Source organism: Dreissena polymorpha, chromosome 15 (assembly GCF_020536995.1).
Source record: "Dreissena polymorpha isolate Duluth1 chromosome 15, UMN_Dpol_1.0, whole genome shotgun sequence".
Lineage (NCBI taxonomy): Eukaryota > Metazoa > Mollusca > Bivalvia > Myida > Dreissenidae > Dreissena > Dreissena polymorpha.
The window spans coordinates 40,941,025-40,965,430 of NC_068369.1; the positions used below are offsets into that span (position 1 = coordinate 40,941,025).

Sequence of the window (24,406 nt, forward strand, 5' to 3'; positions counted from 1 at the left end):
CGATGAGGACAGTGCGACAACGCGATGGCGACAGTGCGATAGTACGATGGCGACAATGCGATAATACGATGACAACAGTACGACAACGCGATAGTACGATGGGGACAATGCGATAGTACGATGGCGACAATGCGATAGTACGATGGCGACAATGCGATAGTACGATGGCGACAGTACGATATGACTATCGCATTGTCGCCATCGTAATATCGCGTTGTCACATTGTCGCCATCGTACTATCGCATTCTCGCCATCGTACTATCGCATTGTCGCCATCGTACTATCGCACTATGACATTGTCGTACTCTGGATTTTAATGTGTAAGCACGATGGCCCTAGCGGTATTCCGTTATAAACATTATGTACAAATGTACATTTAAACCGAGTGAATCATGTAGATGTATACAAAAATCGGCAGGCTAAAGATCAATGAATAGATCGGTGTTTGACATTGTATGATGTGACATTAACCGCGTTATTGGGCGAATACGTAAACATGTAAAATAAGACGTCCGTAGTCCTCAATACATGCACGTGCTTCTCGCATGAGTTATTGGGACATTATATTGAGACAGTTATGTAAACAATTCATATTTTATATAACATGTTGAATGGGTGTAAGTAGTGTTTAAACAGTTCGACAAAATACCGATATAACGTTTAAGGGAATATGCCATTAAATACAATTTTAATACAGATTGTAGAATAGCCGGTATATCATAATTATACTTTTACTTCTACGCATGTGGTTGACATAAAATATTTGATGTTAATGACTCGAGTCAAACTGATTGCCACTGCACTGACTCACAAAATCACGTGTGCCGCCTTTGCGCAATGTGTACAAACATAAGTTCGCCTTTAAAAGTCTCATCCGGCAGTGGATGAATGATGCGACTTAACATATCGATATTCGTTATCAGGACATAAGAGGCGGGGTATGTACACGTGCTGTTTATCAATTAAAATACCAATCAGTGATATGACTTATGTACAAGTAAACTTAAACTGATATGTGACCTGTAAAAGCTTACGATATGTGACCTATTATAGAGTGAAAAGATACCATATTTAATTGTGATATTAAACTTATTTGGGCCAAGGTCTATTTCAATGCCTTAAACAAACTTTAACTAAATATTACAGTAACAAATGTATACATTATAACAGCGGATATATTAATTAAGCATGGGTTGAGGTTGCAATGCGTTGCTTTTAGGATTACATATAACTTGCACACACACACCATTAGAGCTGTGTTCGTTGTGCTAATAGTTGTTTTTGTGAATTTTTGGCGGCCGATATTTTGAACGGACTTAAACCACACATCGGATAGTTTGGGCCTAACGTGTGAAGTTAACAATAAGTGCAGAGCGTATGCTTTGCTTAGACATAGGCTTAAATGAGGACAACTAGGATGTAGGAGCAATCCAAATGTAGAATTAGTAGAGCATTAATATAAACATGTAATGTCACCTTAGAGAACAATGAAATATAATTCTAGCTTGTAAAGAATGCCCGGCATTCGATATTTAAACTGAGCTAAATTTCGTACGGAAAATATATAGGGACTCTATCGGACTAAAATATAGTCTCTTTATACATGTAAACTCATTTCGTTGATCAACTTAATATTAATAAGACTGTACATGGCGAGTGATGACAGATCTTCACTACAGAGCCCACCGATTAACTGGTCGCCCCAGGACCAAATGGACGAGGAGGTGCGGGTTGAGGACCGGGAACAGAACTTCGAGATCACACGGAGGCAGATCAAGGTCCCGGATGCCGGCACCTATGTTAGTGTTCGATACTTCCGGTATCGCATTATACATTTGATGTGCGCGTTCGTTCTGAGTTTTTATTTCGAAAATTGGTGATGATGATGATGATGATGATGATGATGATGATTTTGATGATGATGATGATGATGATGGGAGAATTAAGATGTTATATCACTGCAACCTTATTCTATGTTATGATCGCTTTAACCGAATATCAAACGCTCTGAAGTGTTCTGTACCGTCTGGTTCACACCAAAGTGCATTCCTAACGGACAACCACATTGACGCCAAAGTTCAACAGTACAGCCTCTATGACCACCTTTGTCCTGAGTTATGTCCTGCTGTCGGATTTCAGATCATTATATAAATAAACTCAATGTGTTTGTGTGACATAAATATAAAATAAGTTTAAAGCAAATTGCTATCATATCATTATATCGCCAGCGTCGCAGTCATTCGATATTTCGATGGCATTTAATATTTGTAGATTGCAAACAATTATAATTTATATATACTTGTTCTCGTTGTTAAACACTAGTGCCATAATATTTGCCACTCTGTCCGCAAAGTATTAAACAACGAGCCCGTTGGTAATATTTGGAAGAAATCATCTGAAACGAATTTATTTAATTTTTCAAAAAGGAGCTATATCCAATTTTATGTTAATGCGAAGAACTTCAGTTCCCCCACCGCTTTGATTTTATTTGCTAGAGAAAATTTCGAAGCGTACTTTGCCGAAAAGCTATGTGCTATACGAAAAGTATTAAAATATACTGTACACGATCACAATCTATTTGAACACTGCATCTTTTTCTACACTGTGTTTCAGTCGGGGTTCAGTTTCCGGAAGTTGTGGGCGTTCACGGGTCCGGGGTTCCTGATGAGTATCGCATACCTGGATCCCGGCAACATAGAGTCCGACCTTCAGGCCGGGGCCATCGCCAAGTATAAGGTGAGAACAAACGGCGTGTCGGTACATCGCTATATGCGATACACAACGTCGGGCCTGCGTGCCGGGTCCATTGCTTAGTTCAAGGAGGGAACACACAGTATCAGTTCATCGCCAAATACAAGGCGTATACATGCAGCACACATATACTGTTCGCGAACATCAGTATAAATTATGCATAATTGCACTTTTTTTAAAAATATACAATAGCTTCTTATATACTGCATGGAACGTGCATAATTTTAAATTAATTTACTAGTATTGAGATAACTATTATTTACACACAAAAAAACACAATCGCTATGTTAACAACATAGGTTTTGAAACACAAGAGAACACTCAAAAAATAGTGTTTACTAATATTACTTTTTTGCACAATCTTTAACAAAAACGTGTATCTGAACAGTTGCTATGGGTGCTGATGTGGTCCACGGTTATGGGCCTGGTCCTGCAACTGCTCGCGGCGCGCCTCGGCTGCGTGACTGGCCTCGATCTGGCGGAAGTGTGCCGCCACGAGTTCCCGCTCGTTCCCCGACTCGTGCTATGGATCATGATGGAGATCGCCATTATCGGCAGCGACATCCAGGAAGTGATCGGATCCGGCATCGCCATCAACCTGTTGTCGTCTGGAAAGTAGGTGTTTTAATTCACGTGTTATATCGCCCAGTGGACGGACTCAGCTACATTTCAGCGGGTGTCCAGTTCGCGCAGTGATTGATTGGTCTACCTGCGAATTAAATCAAGGTTGAGTTCACACTCCCGGCGCTTTTAAAATCTTTTGGTGGTCGCCATACCGGACAAGAGAACGGGCTTCATAAACTTTGAAATCCACTCATGCACACATATTTGTAATGTGACATAAGCCCCAAGGGATATCGTTATTTATGTGTGATTTGTGGAAAATACGGAGTGTTTTTTATTTGGGTATGAGTTAAATGAGATTATTTGTTTATCCTAGTATTAAATATTGGTTGTGTATTTAACATAAGATTATTATTGTCGTGATTAAAGCATTAGTTTGGCATGATTTTGTCTTCTTATAGAAGAGGCTGTATTTCTACAAAAAATGTTGTTACCTAGATGTATGTATCTTCATATGTACTAGCAATTTGATTTCCCGTTATTGTGTGATCAGTCAAATTATTTACATGCTCGAAAACTAAGCACATAAAAAGGTATTAAAAGAAATCTTTAAAACTGATCTGTTTTCCAAAGTCCTAAGTAAACTTAGAAATTATATCACCAGTGGGAACTTAGCGTATACTTCCATAACAAAGTTGCGCCAATGATTATACTTTGAGATTGAAAAAATGCGCCGCCATATAACTTCTAACATTCCTAACTTATCATGATATGCTATTGGTCGAGAGGTACCACATTTGTATCCCGTGCTTAGTAAAAAACTAAACGATTGAATCACTAAATCGCTTGAGTTAAAACAACGTCCATACGTTCGACGCTTTGTGTTATCAATCATGGTTTCGAATAAAATGAAAATCAATAGCTGATATGTTTTGTCCGTCGTATCTTTCAGGGTACCGATATGGGCAGGGGTACTAATCACCGGCGCCGACACGTTCACGTTCCTCTTCCTTGAGAACTACGGGCTCCGGAAGTTGGAGGCGTTCTTTGGCGCGCTCGTCACCACCATGGCGGGAACCTTCCTCTACATTGTGAGTGCATGCATTTTTTGTAGCAATGACATATCGGACGGTCATAGTTCATTATTTGACACATGTATATTCATGCCTATATCGACAAAAAGAAATGGGTCAGAACAGAAGTTCAAATAAGTTATACTCGTATGAAATCACAACTCATCAGTTTAAATGAGTTGCGCTGTGAGAAAACCTGGCTTAATGCATATGCGCAAAGTGCCGTCTCAGATTAGCCTGTGCAGTCCGTATTTTATTGAAATTTTCGTGTCAACGAAGTCTCTTTAAGGAAGGTTAAATGTAGAATGTACAGGCTCATAAGGGACTATACTTCACGTCCCTCTGTCGCCAGTATATCACGGTCTCTTGACCCAGGGTTTCTTTGTCGCACGTATATCACGGTCCCTTGACCCAGGTTTTCTTTGTCGCCACTACATCACGTTCCCTTGACCCATGGTTTGTCTATCGCCAGTATATCACGTTCCCTTGACCCAGGGTTCATATGTCTCCCGTTTACATGTAAGATCGACCAAGGGTTCCTCGGTCGCAAGTTTACCATGGTCCCTTGACTCAGCGCTCTTCTGTCGCCAGTATATCACGGTTTCTTAAGTTCTTAACCCAGGGTTCCTCTGTCGCCAGTATATCATGTTCCCTTGACCCAGGGTTTCTTTGTCGCCAGAATATCACGTTCCCTTGACCCAGGGTTCCTCTGTCGCAAGTTTAACACGGTCCCTTGACCCAGCGTTTTTCTGTCGCCAGTATATCATGTTCCCTTGACCCAGGGTTTCTCTGTCGCCAGTATATCACGTTCCTTTGACCCAGTGTTCGTCTATCGCCAGTATATCACGGTCCCTTGACCCAGGGTTTCTCTTTCGCAAGTTTACCACGGTCCCTTGATTCCGTGTTCTTCTGTCGCCAGTATATCACGGTCCCTTGACTCGGCGTTCTCCTGTCGCCAGTATATCACAGTCCCTTGACCCGGCATTCTTACGTAACCAGTATAACACATTCCTCTGTCGCCAGTATATCACAGTTCTCTGTCCCCAATATATCTCGTTCCACTATCGCCAGTATATTGCGTTTCTGTGTCGCCAGTATATCACGTTCTTATGTCGCCAGTATATCACGCCCTCTATCGCCAGTATATAGCGTCCCTTTTTCGCCAATATAACACTTTCTTCTGTCGCAATTATATAACGTTCCTTTCTCGCCAGTATATCACGTTCCTGTGTCGCCAGAATTCCACGTTCTTCTATCGCAAGTGTATCACATTCCTTTGTTGCCACTATACTAGTATCACGTTCCTTGGTCGCCAGTATATCAGCGTTCCTTCTGTCGCCAGTATATAACGTTCTTCTGTCGCCAGTACATCACGGTGGTACCCAGCCAGACGGAGATCCTCAAGGGCCTCGCCATCCCCTGGTGCCAGGACTGCGACAAGTCCCAAGTCCAGCAACTCGTCGGCATCGTCGGCGCTGTCATCATGCCCCACAACCTCTACCTACACAGCGCCCTTGTACAGGTGGGTTTGTTATAAGCTTTAACAAACGTGTATTTCATTTTATTTTAGTTCGATTGCACCGAAAATCTTATTCATAAGAAAACTTTCTCGAGTCCGACTGATAGTAGAACAATTACATTATGTCTTTTGAAAGATTATTTAGGACACTCCCTGTGCGGGGCTCGCACACGGAACCTATCGGTCGCAAGACTCCATATAACATGATTTCGCCATAATTGACCGTACCTGTCGGCGAGTAGAATTAACTTCGGTCTGTGGTCGCCATCAACAATAAACTTTTATATTAAAAAAAAGAATCTGGCGATCGCATTCATGAATATGGTTCAAGAATTGTCTTATTCTTTAATGTGTTTCTAAATGTAGATTATGGAAGAGTGCTACTGTTAGGCCGAACTCTAGGTCCTTAAATAATTAAGCTTCTTTCATAATTAAAGGACCTTATAAGAAACAAACTCATGCTACATAATATCTATTTGCGCACGTGTACATTTCCACATATAAAATTATTTATCTTTTATATATGTATGTTTAACTTGTTAAAATTGCACCACTGAAATTGCATCGCCCATTTACAACAATCCGCTGATGGTTTTTCAGTCACGTGATATAGACCGGAAGAACAAACACGCCGTTAAGGAGGCAAACATGTACTATGCAATCGAGTCAAGTGAGCAGTCTTTATATGTTATTGTCCCCTACCGGTTTTACCGGAGGGGACTTATGGTTTGCGCTTTATGTGTTCGTGAGTCTGTGAGTCTGTCACACTTTTCTGGATCCTGCGATAACTTTAAACGTTCTTAATATTTTTTCATGAAATTTGAAATATGGATGGATGGCAATAGGGGCAGTATGCACGTCATTTCATTTTGTTCCTACGTTTAAAATTCTGGTTGTTATGGCAACAAATAAAAAAATATTTATTACAATGGTGGAGCCGGTAGGGGACATATATTGATTGGCAATAGTCTTGTTTTTTTATATTTTTGCATGGAGCCCATATTTATACTTTTATGTAGTATAGATTATTGATAATGAAATATGTGTGTATTATAGCAAATAGTACGGGTCATATAGTTATTCACATCGCCGAGCCCCACTGCATATACATGTCTACCATTGTTTATACAAGGTATATCGTAGAGAAGGAGCCAGGACATTTGAGCGAACACATGAGTGACGACCAGATAATGAGCTTCCTGTCGTATTTAAGTATTTAATTGTCGGCTGTATTATGTAGTTTCGAAAACATTCGTGTCTTTAACTTAAACCTTTACGAGATTCGTGTTACGGTTATGTGTTATGTATTTCTTGTTTCAGCTATAGCGCTGCTGGTGTCTTTCATCATTAACATGTTTGTGATGGCGGTGTTCGCTTCCGTTTTTTCCGACCGTGCCGACAAGGAAGATGCCAGTCTGCGTCTCGCGGTACGACGCCGGAAGCTTTTATTTGTCTCGGATTTGTCCACCGTTTTTTTTATCGGATTTGATTTATTTCACACAGGGTCAATAAGCCTGCTCACACTTTTCCTGTGTAAGTTTGGTCGCTCTGAGCAGTTTGTCAGTCTGTACAAAGTGCAAATACTGTTGTCAGTAACTGATAACTGCCCTGAATGAGAGTTACCGGAGAATGACCATAAATCCAACCACATTTTTGATAGGATTCGAATTCGAGATCCATTCTTTACTATTCTATGGGTAGCAGTGCGACGCATACATGACATAATATTCATACAACATGAAGTTATACTGTATATTTGTTAGAGCTAGAAATCACGTTTTTATAAGCAAATTAAGCAAGAAAATGTACGGTTTACTTGTTATCCGTAGTTTTAACTAAGTCTAAATAACTAGTATACTGTTTAAAAAGAGGTAAAAATGGACACGTATACTTACAATTAAATCAATTAATCAACTTCCCATGAACATGCAGTGATAGGATATCCAAAACTTTCCTAAAAGTCAACTGTAGATAAACTTAAATTATACAAATACTAGTATGACACAACCTGTTTTGTTTGTTTGTATTATAATATATATATATATATATATATATATATATATATATATATATATATATATATATATATATATATAGACATTTGCGCTCTGCGTTTCAGGGCGACTGGTTGTACGAGCGGTACGGCTTCACTATGAAGGTCATCTGGGGGGTCGGCATCCTGGCGGCGGGGCAGAGCTCCACCATGACGGTAAGCGGGTAATAGCTTCTGCACTGTGTTGCTTTAAGCCTGTCTATTAAAGCTCGATTGCATAGAAAACAGTTTGGTTTTAAATGCATACAATTCAGCTGTAAGTTTAGACCGTGAGTTGACTGAAGACAATGTCGTTTGTCACGTTTGACTTCGAATTTATTAAACAATGTCACTGACAATCGTCTACGTCAAACTACAAGTTAAAGGAAAAAAATAAATACATTTAATGACACATCTAAATAGTGATTAATTCTGGAAAATACATATATAAAGAATAATAGGTAATTCCAATGTCGTTAATTTGGGGAAGCCATGGTAGATTTTAGTCGCGAAAACTGATAACATAAAACAACTTTAAAGTTGAACGCATTACGAACAGAAAATTAGAAATTTACAATACGACACTTTAAAGAGCAAAGGTAATTTCTTATAATACAACGAATATATACCTCTTTGGGGGCTCTACGGGGCTTCTGCATGCCTGGCAAACGAACGGCGCCAAAAACGAGCATGCAAGGGCAGATAACAAAAAAGCGCATCGAGGCCGAAAGGAAAATTAACAACCCACAAGAACCTTATACAGCCTGGTTCCCGGCGCCAAGGTATCGAATGCTACAAAACAACAGTAGCAACTTACAAACTACCACAATATCGTTGCGTCGGCACTAACATTAGCGTTCGTTTCCTGGGAATACACATCACTTTGTGTGTTTGGACAGATCATTACAATGTTGCCTGGTCAAACCGTTACTTTCCGGTTGCAATGCGAAAATCACCTCCGCTACTTCACACAAGTCATCTGCAGTTTGTGCTTTTATTTATGTGAATCAACCACTAAAAGAAAGTTGAACCTCCTCTGTGCATATGTATAGCCTCTTGTTGGTCACGAACTAATTAATTGAATGTGGCGAGCTGGTCAAATAACACATTCTCAAGTGCATGCTCTAGTTCTTTTACAAGATTTAGGGTATGACGAAATATATGATGTAGCGAGATGTAGCGCTTGCCGGAAATTTCATTTTGCACCATTGATGTTTGCTTTCACGGTACATTCGTAAATCCGTACGCGAAATAATTACATGTACTAAGCATTTTTCCATCTGTTGCAGGGAACATACGCGGGGCAGTTTGTAATGCAGGTGAGTGTACATGAACACATATACACATGATACGTAAAATAGTGTGGTTTAAAATAATACATAGGTACCGATGTGTAGTAGTTATGTATTATTAACTGGTATGACAATTATTTTGTTATTTTCTTGTAATGGTACCTATATTAAAGCTCATGGTTCTGTTGTGTTTTTAAATACTAGTACATTCTAACCTTTACTTAACTACTAAACGGTTTGTTGACGACCACCTTTCGATTTTTGTTGATTGTTCCTCTGTATTTTGTGCTTCCGGTGGTTTATATAAAAATATCAGTGGATTAAAACTGATTATTCACTGTTTCAAACAATAATAATAATTTTTACGAAATGACGTCATTATTCCAGCGAGATTGTCCAGTTAAAGGGATCTTTTAAGGCCAAAAAAAAAAATAGTCTTGGTTCAGGGAACATGGCCAGAAAAATGTAGGAGGGTAGGTAGGTTTTTTTTTTTTTTTTTTTTTTACCAGTCGACTGATTTCAGGGTGAAAAAGGGTCAGTTAATGCACCCATGATTGTTTAAACACTGACCAAATGATTAATATTGCACATGTGGTATTTAGTCGTTGTATATTATTCAATATTCCTAGCTCTTTATGCACTTCTTCAGGGCTAGCGCTGGCCCAAAATTTCTTTTAGCCAACCATTTTTTCTTTGTCTGTCTGTGATAGTGTGACCTTCATATTCAAAAGTGAACAAGCCATCTTTATGAGTCTCTGGTGTTTGGGGTGTGACCTTCAGAATTTTTTTCATCATGAGACCTGACCTAGTCTCCGACAAGTGCTCAAGAGTCTGAATAGTGGCTGTCAAAAGGAGGGTAACCTCAGAATAGCACAAGTCTTTCTTCTGGTACATTTTTTGATAAAATGGCAATGGGTTTGAGCGCATCGCACAGGAAGTGAGCAGTGTACATAAATTTGAATGTTGCTATTGGTTTGTACAGGCTAAGGGCGTCACAGTACATTGATTTTGATTCATTATCAAAGCGAAGCCAATTGTTGTCAAGTTTCCATGACTCTTTGAATGTTCTAGTGTTTTGTGTTTTAATTATTTTTTTTTTTATGACTCTTTTTCGTCCAACAACGCTTTAAGGTTAAAGACGCCATGTTAGCGACTTTAGAGACAAAGTGGTTACTTCCATTTTTATAGTAGTGTAGATGAATGACTCTTCCTATGTGTTAAAAATTTGAAATGTTAATTAAAATTAAACCGCGCTGTTTTTCACATTTTTATTTGATTAAAATACGCTGCTGTCAGTTAGCATAGTGTGCGAGTAAAACAAACAAATTAATTAATTATCATCTTTTCATTTCGATCGGAAATTGGAAGAAAGTTGTAACATCATCGACATAGAACTAATTATTTAATTATCACTTTTAAATTCAGATCAATAGACAGCTTGGAAATAATTAAAATATTGTCACGCTTCTTTTCATTTTTAATCTTTAATAATACGACATTTGCGACCGGCCGCTATTTTGTTTGCAGACGACAATATTAACTGTGTATTCAAAGTGCACAGTGTCTGCGCATGAATGACCGAATATTACTCCATAGCTCCACCCATTTTTACATTTCATTTAACAACGTCATTTCATGTGTAAGCGAGCTCAATGTTGATTGGCCAGCTAGCATGCGCACTTTAATAACAATAAGGTCAAGCGATGTCTCGTATACACGTGCAGACCGGTTATTGTTCACTGTTCAAATTGCGAACACTTTCATTGAAACAAAGAGAAAAATATAGAAAACCAATCCAGGTTTAATTGGTGGCTGTTTTCAATGAAATTTTACGAGATTTTAGCATTTTCGCCATCAGATTTTTTTCCATGGACCAAAAAAATCGTTAGGGTCGGGGGCAAAAAATAGGGTCGGTCGGGTTCCCTGAACCAAGACTATTTTTTTTTTTGGCCTAACGTTTGGGTAAATTACAAAATTTGAAAAAAAGTTTCAGATTCGCAAATTTTCGTTGTAAATATGATATTTGTGAGGAAATAGTAATACTGAACAGTTACCATGCTCTAAAATATCCATTAAATGTATCTTTTGACGATTTAAAACCCTGAAAAGTATAAAGCGTTGCAACGCGAGACGATTTAATTATTTGGAGAGTTTGGTTGTTGTCGTTAAATTTGGTGACACTGCGATGATTGCTAATATAAAGTATAAAATACAACATTCATAGTATGAGCACGGATGGCCGAGTGGTCTAAGCGTAAAACTTTACTCCAAAGGTCAGTGGTTCGAGCCCAGCTGAGGGCTACTTTTTTGTTTATTTTTTTTTACTAGAGCTTTTTAGATCCAATGTTAACATTTATCAATATAAAGCATTTAATGACAAACTTTAATACATGCCACAATATGTGAAAAGGCCCTTTTTAACACTTTTACAATTTAAATAAACGATGAAAAAAAAACATAAAATAAAAAGAAAAATTGTTGGATTCGGTGGAATTTCAATTTTAGTTCACTCGTGATCATAGAAAAAAATAGAATTTCACTCGTGGCTGTGACACTCGTGAAAATATCATTTTCTATGATCACCCGTGATTCTAATAGAGGATATTTGTTGGATTCGATGGAATATCGATTTTATTTCACGATTGATCATATAAAATATATTTTTTTATGATCACGAGTGAATTAAAATCGATATTCCATTGAATCCAACAAATTTTAATTTTATTTTATGCTTTTTCATCCTTTATTTATATTGTTAAAGAGTGTAACTGGATAATTTCGCTTGATTAATGACGTCATTTCGTCGAAAAAAATGACGTCACTTCACAGTAAAATAGTGAAAAATATCAATATTTTCCACTGTTATTTTTCACTGTTTAAAACATTGAATTATCAGTTTTATTTCACTGGTATTTTTCTATAAACCACCGGAAAGCATAACATAAAATCGATATTCCACCGAATACAACAATTATCCTTTATGTATTGAAAATAAATTTGGCTTTACAATAGTTGCTTTTTATAAGATATAAATCTAGAGGATATTTGTTGGATTCTGTGGGCCACGAGTGCAAAAATATTTTTTCTATGATCACGAGTGAATTAAAAATGATATTCAACGGAATCTAACACATTTTACTTTTGTTTTATCCTTTTTTTCACCGTTTATTAACATTGTAAAAGAGTTTAACTGAAAAATTTCGCTAGAATAATGACGTCATTTCGTTAAAAAAATAGCGTCATTTCACAGTAAAACAGTGAAAATTATTGATAATTTTCACTGTTATTTTTCACCGTTTGAAACAGTGAATTATCAGTTTTAATTCACTGATGTTTCTCTATAAACCACCGTTAAGCATAAAATAAACACTGTGAATCGCATGCATACCAATGAAGTTTGTGTATGGTGGGTTTTTATGAACGGGCTAAAGAGTTTATGACTTTTTTCAAATGTATAGCTGGTTGGCAGTCCAGACCAACTGTTCTATAAACATTAACACTTCTCTGTGTGTTTTAGGGTTTTATTAATATTAAATGGGCCAAATGGAAGCGAGTGTTGCTGACGCGGTCGATAGCCATGGTGCCGACCATAGTGGTGGCAATAATTGCTACAAGCGATCTTGACGCCATGAACAACTGGCTCAACGTCTTGCAGAGCGTTCAACTTCCGTTCGCGCTACTTCCGGTACTCCATTTCACCAGCAGCGAACGCATCATGGGCGATTTTAAAAATGGCAGGTGAGTTTACATAGCGATGAGGCATACGGTGCTTGGATTTATTAGGACAACACATTCACCATCGCGTAGTTAGAAGTGAATCTCCTTCGTGTATACATTGTATGCTTGCTATATAGTCATTTTATGCTGCGTTAAAGGCTCTGCCCGATATGAGAAAGTATCAAAGAATATTCATAAAACTGCATTAATGTTTTTATTATCTTTTTCTAAATTTTGACTCTGTGGAAATTTCCGGCATATTGACCGAAGGAAAAGAGCGAGATTTCGTCTAAGTGCTCAATGCGAAATGTTTAGCAGTCCTTGTTTATAAATAAGTCGCATGGACTGAGTTTGTGTTAATCGTTATCTGTCGAGCTGAAATCTGTTTACATGCATGGGCATATTTAAGTTAGAAAGGTCTATTATTTATTACAGGATATTAAAAGTGGTTGTGTGGTGTCTAGCTGCGCTCGTTATGATCATCAACTTCTATCTTGTGATCCTTTTTGTGGTAAGAGTAAACGCCCTTGATATATACGTTTAATTAATCATGGTAATATTTATTGCTAACTATTGTTTTATATTGAAACAAATTAATTGTATGCAATAGAGGGTTTAAGCCTTATATATATTCAGCAATCTAAAAAAAACGACTTTTAAGGGAACGTCATCAGCGGCCCGGACCGAGAACACTGTTTTCCGGTGTGCAAACACTTTTCTGATTGTCTCAATTTATATAAATGGTTTAATTGTTCGATGTTGCATTCTTTTATATAAAGAAAAAGTACTCACTTAGATAGAAGCAAAATGTTGCATTTTTTATACAGAAAAAGTAGACACTGTTAGAAGCAAACAAGACACAGAGTCATGTTCGCCTGTTTCAGGGCGCAGGGGACGCCTGGTGGGTCTACCTGGTCACCGCAGTCGTTCTCTTCATTTACAGCTGCTATGTGCTTTATATTGTGAGTGGAATACGCATGTAGTTTAAAACTAATTTAGCTAAATACAAGTTAGTATAATAACATATCATCATTATACATGATCAAATTCAACACTCTTTACTAAAGTTCACTTTCTAACAAGAACATGTTGTTCGTTATTTTTTAAGTTTTTTGTTTCATGTTCTTCGTGTTATTCAAAATTGTCATTGTTTGACTGACACTTCAATATGTTATTGTTTTCATGCTCACGATCCAACCATTTATTGACATCGTATCTAATCGAAAAGCATTCACCATATTGACTTTTATTGTTGTTAATAATACCGCCATCAACACCAATATGATGTTAATGAAGACGTTAAAATTGGATTTACTCGTGAAGAAGTTTTTAATATTTAGTTTGGAATCGTAGATAATTATACTAACCGGATATTACGAATGTTTGGACTATACCTGATCGTGTTACTAACCTAGCTGTGTAATTTTCAGGCAATTGGCCCGGACAATGTTTTAAGACTACGAGTAAGTATTTTTTTTCGATCACTGCGTGCATTTTTAATATGTAAGATCTCTATTAGCCATGCCCTCTAATTTCGCTTCATGTCCGTTATTTTGATGTTGGTAATATCTATACTAGTCATATTATTTATCTGCAATAGTTTCCTATATACTGTACTGCTTTCTTTTATTTTATATTTAGTACTTAAGATTACATACGCTGTCAAACCGTTAATTACTTGTATACTGATTGATCGAGACTTACATTTTCAGAGTGGAAGTTTTGAATGTTGATCTAAAGTTTGTCGGCTTTCGGCCTTAGAAACAAATATGTGCTAAATTTACACTTTCTAGTTATTTATCGGCGAGAAACGAGGTGTCGACTGCTCCCACATCGTGGCGGAAAGGGAACAGAGGCGATCCATGAGGTACCTACCTGATGCAGACGATGAACCATCTGGCATGAACTACAGAAGAATGAGAAACGACGAGGCGTGAAGAACGGTGTTCTCTTAAAGACATCGCTGAATCAAATGGGACACTAACGGTTCATCGAAGTATCTGTTAAATTTCGTGAAGGTTACAGAGTATGTGTACCCATGAGTATATGTAGGTTTCTTTATGCAGCAATGCTAAACTGTGATATTTCATTTATTTTAAACCTCTCGTACGTTGTGTGAATATGGAACCAGTTGAACTAGTCTTACCTAAGGCAATATTAAGACAGGTTTATCTACTATTTTAGTGCATTAAAATACATGCAATATAGCAAAAAAAAAAACAACGCTTTATTAAAATAGTATGACGAACATGATATTGAAATTGATATTATATTGACAAATGGATTTTCGTGTAAGGTGTTTTTTTCACGTTATGGTTTTTAAAGATGTGTGTGGACTAGTCATCGGTGAGTACATGCGATAGTGTATGTTATATAGATTTTCACCAACAAAAGCTTTCTCTACACAATTTCGATATCTTGAAAATGGTCCGTTTATTTGTGATGTCATGATGTATAAGGATATGTGTTTTCTTGCGGAACTATATAAAGTTTCTTTTCTGTGTAAAAGGAGATAATATTTTAACGAATGCTTGCATTTTTCGGGGGCGTAGCTGTTTAACGTCACTTTTGACCTTAGATGACCTTCATTCATGATAGGTCGCAAATGAATAAATCCGAATTGTGCATTGGCTAATAATGCAAAAATCACCGTAAACATTGGATGCATATCATTTGAACTGAAACATGAATATATTGTAAATTGCATGTAAATTACAATACATTAAAAACTGTCATGATACAAAACATCCTCTAAACATTACATCGAAACGCTTCCCCTTAGTTTACGAAGCAGTATAGCATTAAACACATGTCTCTACAATCAAAAGAAGCTATTGTTTACATGCCGTAGCTGTCACACTAAACACTACAAACCAGGCTAGATTGCACTTTAACGGTACGCAGTTGTTTACCACTATCGACAAAGCGGGGGTTCGGGGGCGGTAGCCCCCGATGCTAAGGAAATATATAGGTGTTGGAAATATATCTGTCTTTGATTAATTCTAATCCATTTTTGCGTTTATTAGTGTAAATATGTTTCTTTGTACTTTGTTTTGTTATTTTTGTTTAATATAAAGTTATGTCTTTCTGCAAAAATTCATGTCACTATGATGCTTGAAATATTGAGTCTTTTATATGTACATTCTACTAACATCTTTACACATTATAACACATTATCTTTTATTTAATTCCAACATTATGTTCAAAGTGTTTCAGTTGCGAATTTGTTTTCTTTTCTTATTGAAACTAATGTACTACTCGTTCAATTATGAGTACTTATTGACAATATAACATACAATGTCACCTCTTCTTGTTCTTCATGTCTTATTTGTTAATACAGTAAAATATATTATCTTATTATCACTCACTACCTTCATTAAAATACATGGTCGCTTCATTCCATCTCCTTTCACAGGTCGCAAACATATCAACATCAACGCCGTATATCTTTTTAAAGATATTTCTTGTCTAACGGCGCAAGGGCCCGTGAACAATATTATTTGTCTCCCTTTGATACGAAAATCAAAATCAAAATCGGTATTATCTCAAAGACAATTCTGTATTATTTTCAGAAAACCTAAAGAAAACTGTTCAAAAGCATTCACAACTTATTTATGAAATAATTTTGCAACACCTTATTTACTAACAATTTGTACATAAACAGTATTAAATGTTCGATAAAGATTCAATTTAACGAAACAATGATATTCGCGACTCTGTTTGAACAGTATGAACACTGCTACTAAATAAAATGTGTTTCTCGATATTTCATGTCAATAAATTAATATTTTTAAACAAGCATATGAGAGTGTTGATATAACTTTAAAGCAATCAGGTCAACATCAGCTGGTCGGAGGTGGAACTAAATAAAGAAAAATCTGCAAGTAAGAGACAAATAATCGCGTGATGTCGAGTCAATATTGACATATGTAATACATCTGAAAACATATTTTCTGATTAAATAAGCCAGTTAGTTGTTTTATTTTATTGTTCTTTTCTTAAAGTAAAGTTCTTTTAATAAAGCATAGTGCATGCCAGTTATTGGACTGCGTAAAGTAAGTCAAGGCGAATGTGTTAGATCGCACATCACACACACACGTTTCAATGTTGTTGGTGTTTACACTGACTGTGACTCTCGTATGCATACATTTTTCTTCCAATTAAATTGTTCTCGTAAAAAAATTAATCACTTTGGTTTGTCCCATTTTTCTCTGCACATTATGAGCCTGCTGTTGCAATTACTTTTTTCGTTGATTCAATACAAGTTGGTTAAAAACTAGGCTAGTGAATAGCTCCTACTATCTATAAGTCTACTCACTAACTGAATAGAATGAACCGGTAAATATGCTGTAATTTGTTTATATACAACTCACATGATGTCATCTTTTAATCAATATGGTTGCATGCGTATATCGTACAGACACAAAACCACATAATCTGCTTGTACATAATAAAACATATGTGCGTGTTTTTATGCATATTCTATCTAACTCCAATTTATACGGAGAATTGTAAATAATGTGTAATAACGATTGTTTTTCGAACACGAATATAGCATTCCTTCCACTAAAGACCTCGCGATTACGTCCATTTGATTATGACGGACTGGTTTTAACCAAATTGCACACGCTACTGTGACATAACATGTCTTGACCACGCTGACGATTTTGGTAACTGAATACTATTTGCAAGTAGTGCATCGTAGTTTGTGGTTGTTCATACACCAAGTCATTGTCATTGTTGAAGATACCTAATACTTACGTAATACCTCGTAAAAGTCATGTGTCGCGTTGTGACTATTCAAAGACCCGAATGTTTTCGTCCGAAGGAAGATGTACTGCCATACAAATCACAACCTACAGTTGACGTTCGAAGAGCTTATACGTTGTGTCATTTATAAATCTATTAATTATCATAACTATGTAACTATCACTTGAAGAGATTTCTGGGTTACCTCCCCTGTAATACTAACATGGAAAAACTTGCTCGTCTTTAAAATATATTTACGCGTGTGAATAGTGATAATTAAACATTTTTGGAAGGATACGTCGATTGGAAAATCACTCGGCAACCTTTTTGAACATTTTAACCTACTAATATATAAGACAATAATCAGAAATATGGCTTTTAATATGTAGTTCATAGTGTAATTTATTGCACGGGTGGGCGACGCCATTTTTGTTCATGTAATAATCGGATACGTGATCGACAAAAGCACGAGGACATATGTTTACATAAGGGGATTAAGTGAATATACACGGGCTATCGCCAATTTCAGTAACTATACTGAGCAAATTAAATATGGCAAACGTCGAACACACAGCTCGTCAACTCGACCCACCAGAAATCGAAGATGTAAATAAGAAACGAAAAGCAACGAGTGTACCCAGCGTGAGTGAAGCTGACACGAGTGTAGTTATAGCCTAATAGGCGAAACAGAAAAAAAAATCGAAGCAACGTAAAAAGAAATCAAAAATAAATCCGGAAAATGAGGTCAAAGAGATCATTGAACAGAGTGAAACGGATGAAGAAGATGAAAGTAATTGGATGAAAAAAGTATTGGCGGAAATCAACAAAAAAAACTCAGTAATGACCAAGAATGATAGCGGACTGATAAGCATTATGAGAGAACTAGTTAACGAGATGAAAGATGAACTGTTAAAGAACTCGGGCCGTTATGCTCCCTGCGGGCCGATTATCACTGCCCGGCCCGGCTCAGCCGTGTATTATCCTCTAAATATTAAACGGCAGATTTAGCGATGTCAATGGTGAAATTACGTGCACAGCAAATGATGGATCAAACATAGTGGACTATTTTATAGCGTCATCGGCACTTTTCGAGCGAAAAATTGACTTCAAAGTTGACAATTTAGACATTTCGGACCTTTTCCCTATAGGCTGTGAATTTGCATTTGGCACCACAGACTTCATTGACGACGATCCACTAGCAAGTACAGATATACACCTAAAGCTGTTTGACACGTTCAACTGGCAGGAGTCTACAAAAGCTGTATTTGTACAGACGTTCGAAGAAATATTTGACGTGTTTATGAGCACCACTGGTATGGATATTGGCAATAGTTTGAACGGTTTTGTGGCATTATTTAAAAACGCTGGTCAATGTATGAAGCGCGCTTATCCAAGACCTAAAACAAACAAACGAAACACTACAAATAAACAACCCGAGTGGTGGGCCGAGGTCTGTACTAAAGCGAAATATGACAAATATCATAATTTACGCCGATACCGCCGCACAAACTCTAAGCATGATTTGGACATATATCTTACAAGTAAAAATGTGTTCAAAAACCTCTGTCGTGCAAAATGTTTCTCTCTTAAGAGGCAACGGAGAAATTTGCTAATTGAAAATAGTAAAAACCCAAGGTGTTTTTGGAAAAGTATTAAACATGCTAGTGGCAGAGAGAACTATAATACATACCTTACTACATATAGTAACACATTTGTACAGTTTTTCATGCCATTATCACTATTGCGGGGGCATTATAAATTATCGGCCCTCACGCGAGCACAGGTGAAGGGTGCGTGGCCAAGTCACTTTAACACTATCAATTTGTCATAAAACAACATTTTTTATCATATTGACCAAAAAAAAATTTTTTTTTCTGATATGTTATATATGAACAAGGTAGGTATCTCTTGACACAGGAAAATCACCTTCATCAACATTTTATGCGATTTATTGCCTTAATGGCGGTCGATTTTCGTAAACTATGTACCATTTTGTTGGGAAAGGTTGCCTCGTGACGAAAAATGACCACAAACGGCTACTTGCCGACATAAACTACAAGAAACTACTTCTCGAACTCGAAGAATTGCTAGGTCGGCGTCGATCTGACCGATAGTTCAGTGCCGATTTTACAAGAGTAAAACTATCGAAATACCACAGCTACCGAACATAATACGCATTAATACAATAAACAAATAAGAGTTTATCAACTTACAACACAGATTTGTCCTTTTGTTTGCGTTCTTACCTCGAAATCGTTGTAAATCGGGAATTGTTTATCGGCAATTTCGAGTCAAGCTCCATGTCATCAGACGCTTACAAGGTGAAGGTCGCGGGGTGTGTAAGTTTCGGAGCGCTTCTAAATTCTTCCTAACAATAATTCGGCGCAATATTAAAACGTCAACACTGTTTTCTCACACAAGTATTTGTTCAAGTATTTGTTCACAAAAATGACAATCATTACTTGGTAAGTTATGTATGTTATCCGTTCATTAATTATTTAAATAATGTGCAATGTTGACATTTTGAATAATATTTATAAATAGAAAAACTTTTTATTCACACTGTTTGCAGAAGAACAATGACCCTTCACGTTGGACCTTTTTCCATTTCAAATGGTGTGAAAGACCAGCACACAAACGATGGATCCAGCCTTAACACTTGTCACATTGAATCCATTGATTAGCTATGACTCCTTTGTATGTGGGATTTGTTTTCTTGTTACAGACAAGGCACAGAACATCATCATTTTCCTCCACTGGAGAGTTGTCACTGTCAGAATCCGACACATTTTTTCTCTTTCTAGTTTCAACTTGTGAAGAAGTACTTGGTTGATCTATGTCAATTAGTGTTGGACTTTTTTTGGAAATCTTTTTACGTGGCTTTTTTCACCTTTGGTAGACACCAAAATTTGTTTTCTGTGTGACATTTTCTTTTTTATTTGAAAATTGTCCAGAATGTCTTTTCTAAATTGATTTATCATAACCATCAAACAGTTTTTAATTAATTTTGTATAAATAATGTGAATATGTTTTTCAAAATCTTGATTGTCAATAATTCTATTAAAAATGCCAACAGTCTTCTGACAACTGTCTTTCACAGCAGTATAAACTGGTGATATAAATCTTGATTTTCAACTAAAATGTTCTTTGTATATTCGAACATATTTTCACCATGTTTTTTTAGGTTTTCGTCAACCAATAATTTTAAGGATTGTTTAGTGATAGAACAATAGAAATTATACAGTGAATCAGGGATGTTGGTACGCGATCTGTTTTGATTTTGCCTCCTACTAATATCTAACATGGTTTCTGGCATGCGTGTGTCTTGCTCTTGTACTCTTAAACTGTCCAGAATATTTGCACTTATAACAGCTTCCTGAAACATATCTGCTTTGTCTGTTTGGTACATGGTACTTCTTTTCTTTTGTATATATTTGTAGTGTAGCTTTGCGATACAGTAACCACCAAAATAACGTACTCTTGCCTGTGCTGCACTGGTGATTTTTCTTTCTGTGCTTTTTTTACTTGTAATTGGGATCATTTCAGCTTGTTTTTTTAAGTATATATATATTCGAACCGAATTTGTATTATTAAAAGACGCATGTAAATGTTCCTCTGTAAATACTTCATTATAAAAGAATGAAAAACAACTCATTCTGTACTAAGCACTTGTCTGATAAACGTGCATCTTTGAGTAAAATTCTGTTAGCTTATGTACAGAAACAGGTGCCACATTACTTGCATCAATTTTTAAACTCTCCATGAACGACATAATTTTTTAATATATAATTTTCACAAAGTGTTCAAATTTCTCCCTATCAATATTACTTACAATATTGTTTGCTTTCAACTGCATTGGTGTTACAACATTTTCACATTTTAAATTCTGTAAAATTGCATCTAAATCTAAATCTTCAGGCAACTGAATGTTTTCAGTTTGAAGTTCATCGATACTTTTGATGATGTTGTCAAATTCTTCATCGAATTCTTCAGAGGTACTTTCATTTTCACCAATGTTAATATCAGCCTCTGATGTAAGCAGGTTCTCAACTGTAACGTTTGAAAGCGCAGCATTATCTTCCCTTGTTCTGAAACAGATGACATGTTATAAGCTTTAATTTCTCAATGTAAGATGTAGACAAAATATTTATTTTAACCACTATGTACATTTTTTTATTAATGTTATAGGCCCTTAAGTCCCATATTTTTCTTATTTTGACAACAGATACTAGGTTAAAAAAAGGAAAAATTGATTTTAAGAAAATTGAAAATAACCGCACTGATTTCAGTGATTTTTACTTGTTGAGTCAAAACAATAAACACAGAGTTCTGAATACATGTATCAACTGGACATGTGCGTAAAGTGTCGTCCAAGATTAGCCTGTGCAGTCCGCACAGGCTATTCAGTGACGACACTTTCCGCCGAAATGAGATTTTTGCTAAGAAGAGACTTCATTAAAACGAAAAATGTCATATAAGCGGAAAGTTTCGTCTCTGATGATTAGGCCAAAAAAAAAAATAGTCTTGGTTCAGGGAACATGGCCAGAAAAATGTAGGAGGGTAGGTAGGTTTTTTTTTTTTTTTTTTTTTTACCAGTCGACTGATTTCAGGGTGAAAAAGGGTCAGTTAATGCACCCATGATTGTTTAAACACTGACCAAATGATTAATATTGCACATGTGGTATTTAGTCGTTGTATATTATTCAATATTCCTAGCTCTTTATGCACTTCTTCAGGGCTAGCGCTGGCCCAAAATTTCTTTTAGCCAACCATTTTTTCTTTGTCTGTCTGTGATAGTGTGACCTTCATATTCAAAAGTGAACAAGCCATCTTTATGAGTCTCTGGTGTTTGGGGTGTGACCTTCAGAATTTTTTTCATCATGAGACCTGACCTAGTCTCCGACAAGTGCTCAAGAGTCTGAATAGTGGCTGTCAAAAGGAGGGTAACCTCAGAATAGCACAAGTCTTTCTTCTGGTACATTTTTTGATAAAATGGCAATGGGTTTGAGCGCATCGCACAGGAAGTGAGCAGTGTACATAAATTTGAATGTTGCTATTGGTTTGTACAGGCTAAGGGCGTCACAGTACATTGATTTTGATTCATTATCAAAGCGAAGCCAATTGTTGTCAAGTTTCCATGACTCTTTGAATGTTCTAGTGTTTTGTGTTTTAATTATTTTTTTTTGTTATGACTCTTTTTCGTCCAACAACGCTTTAAGGTTAAAGACGCCATGTTAGCGACTTTAGAGACAAAGTGGTTACTTCCATTTTTATAGTAGTGTAGATGAATGACTCTTCCTATGTGTTAAAAATTTGAAATGTTAATTAAAATTAAACCGCGCGTGTTTTTCACATTTTTATTTGATTAAAATACGCTGCTGTCAGTTAGCATAGTGTGCGAGTAAAACAAACAAATTAATTAATTATCATCTTTTCATTTCGATCGGAAATTGGAAGAAAGTTGTAACATCATCGACATAGAACTAATTATTTAATTATCACTTTTAAATTCAGATCAATAGACAGCTTGGAAATAATTAAAATATTGTCACGCTTCTTTTCATTTTTAATCTTTAATAATACGACATTTGCGACCGGCCGCTATTTTGTTTGCAGACGACAATATTAACTGTGTATTCAAAGTGCACAGTGTCTGCGCATGAATGACCGAATATTACTCCATAGCTCCACCCATTTTTACATTTCATTTAACAACGTCATTTCATGTGTAAGCGAGCTCAATGTTGATTGGCCAGCTAGCATGCGCACTTTAATAACAATAAGGTCAAGCGATGTCTCGTATACACGTGCAGACCGGTTATTGTTCACTGTTCAAATTGCGAACACTTTCATTGAAACAAAGAGAAAAATATAGAAAACCAATCCAGGTTTAATTGGTGGCTGTTTTCAATGAAATTTTACGAGATTTTAGCATTTTCGCCATCAGATTTTTTTCCATGGACCAAAAAAATCGTTAGGGTCGGGGGCAAAAAATAGGGTCGGTCGGGTTCCCTGAACCAAGACTATTTTTTTTTTTGGCCTTAGCCTGTGAGGACTGCACAGGCTAATCTGGGATGACACTTTACGCACATGCATTATGCCTAATTTTCTCAGAACATGACACATATATATGAGCCTGGCACTGTGAAAAGGGAGTTTAATGTTCCTGTCAAACCAATAAAAAATGAGAAATCACCTGGCTGAGGATGTTCTGAACGCTTAAATGTTAAATTTAATGTAACAGTATCAGCAGTACTTAGGAGAGAAGGGAAAAGTCCTCACCGGTGTTATCGAGCTTCTTCAACAAACATCGCTTATGATAAGAATATTCAGAGACATGAAGCCAATTATAACCACTGATGACTCTAGGCTAACTGACTTAATGATTGTTTCCAAGTGGTTCAAGGACTGGGAAACATATGCCATGAATTGTGAAATAGTTCCTAAAACATAAGGGCAAAGAAAATCATGTCCATACAATGTCATGAGGACATTCAATCCTCTGCTATTGGATTTGTTGAGCTGTGCCAGATGCTTATATCAGCAGAGTCCAAAGTGCGTATCACTGCAGCGTTTTTTTTCCTTCTTTAACTAGTACCGGGGAACGGTACCTTTCCCAAAGCCTACCGGAGGCTTCCCAATTTTAGCACCGGACCTTTCCCAATCTCGATATCTACCGTTCCGAACGATTTTAGGTGCCGTTCCCAAT

At 36.7% G+C, this 24,406-nt stretch overlaps 1 protein-coding gene and 1 long non-coding RNA gene across 3 annotated transcripts; one reads left to right on the forward strand and one right to left on the reverse strand.

The window, feature by feature from the left end:
- The first annotated feature begins 641 nt into the window (after positions 1–641).
- Positions 642–16,251, forward strand: LOC127860466 (natural resistance-associated macrophage protein 2-like). Of its 2 annotated transcripts, XM_052398551.1 has the most exons (15): positions 642–938; positions 1,680–1,799; positions 2,614–2,736; positions 3,140–3,366; positions 4,268–4,406; positions 5,755–5,910; positions 6,508–6,577; positions 7,228–7,334; positions 8,027–8,116; positions 9,229–9,258; positions 12,749–12,969; positions 13,384–13,459; positions 13,833–13,910; positions 14,379–14,411; positions 14,742–16,251. In XM_052398551.1, exons 2-15 carry the CDS (start codon positions 1,713–1,715, stop codon positions 14,883–14,885), a joined length of 1,581 nt encoding a protein of 526 aa, XP_052254511.1. In that variant the 5' UTR covers positions 642–938; positions 1,680–1,712; the 3' UTR covers positions 14,886–16,251. The 2 variants fall into 2 exon arrangements, with proteins under 2 accessions (XP_052254511.1, XP_052254510.1); XM_052398550.1 differs by lacking the exon at positions 642–938 and having other exon boundaries at positions 1,059–1,799.
- LOC127860475 (uncharacterized) lies at positions 7,972–8,633 on the reverse strand. Its single transcript, XR_008039817.1, has 2 exons — positions 8,569–8,633; positions 7,972–8,312 (listed from the first exon to the last, which is right to left on the reverse strand). It is a non-coding gene; the product is annotated as an uncharacterized LOC127860475 (long non-coding RNA).
- Positions 16,252–24,406: the final 8,155 nt, after the last annotated feature.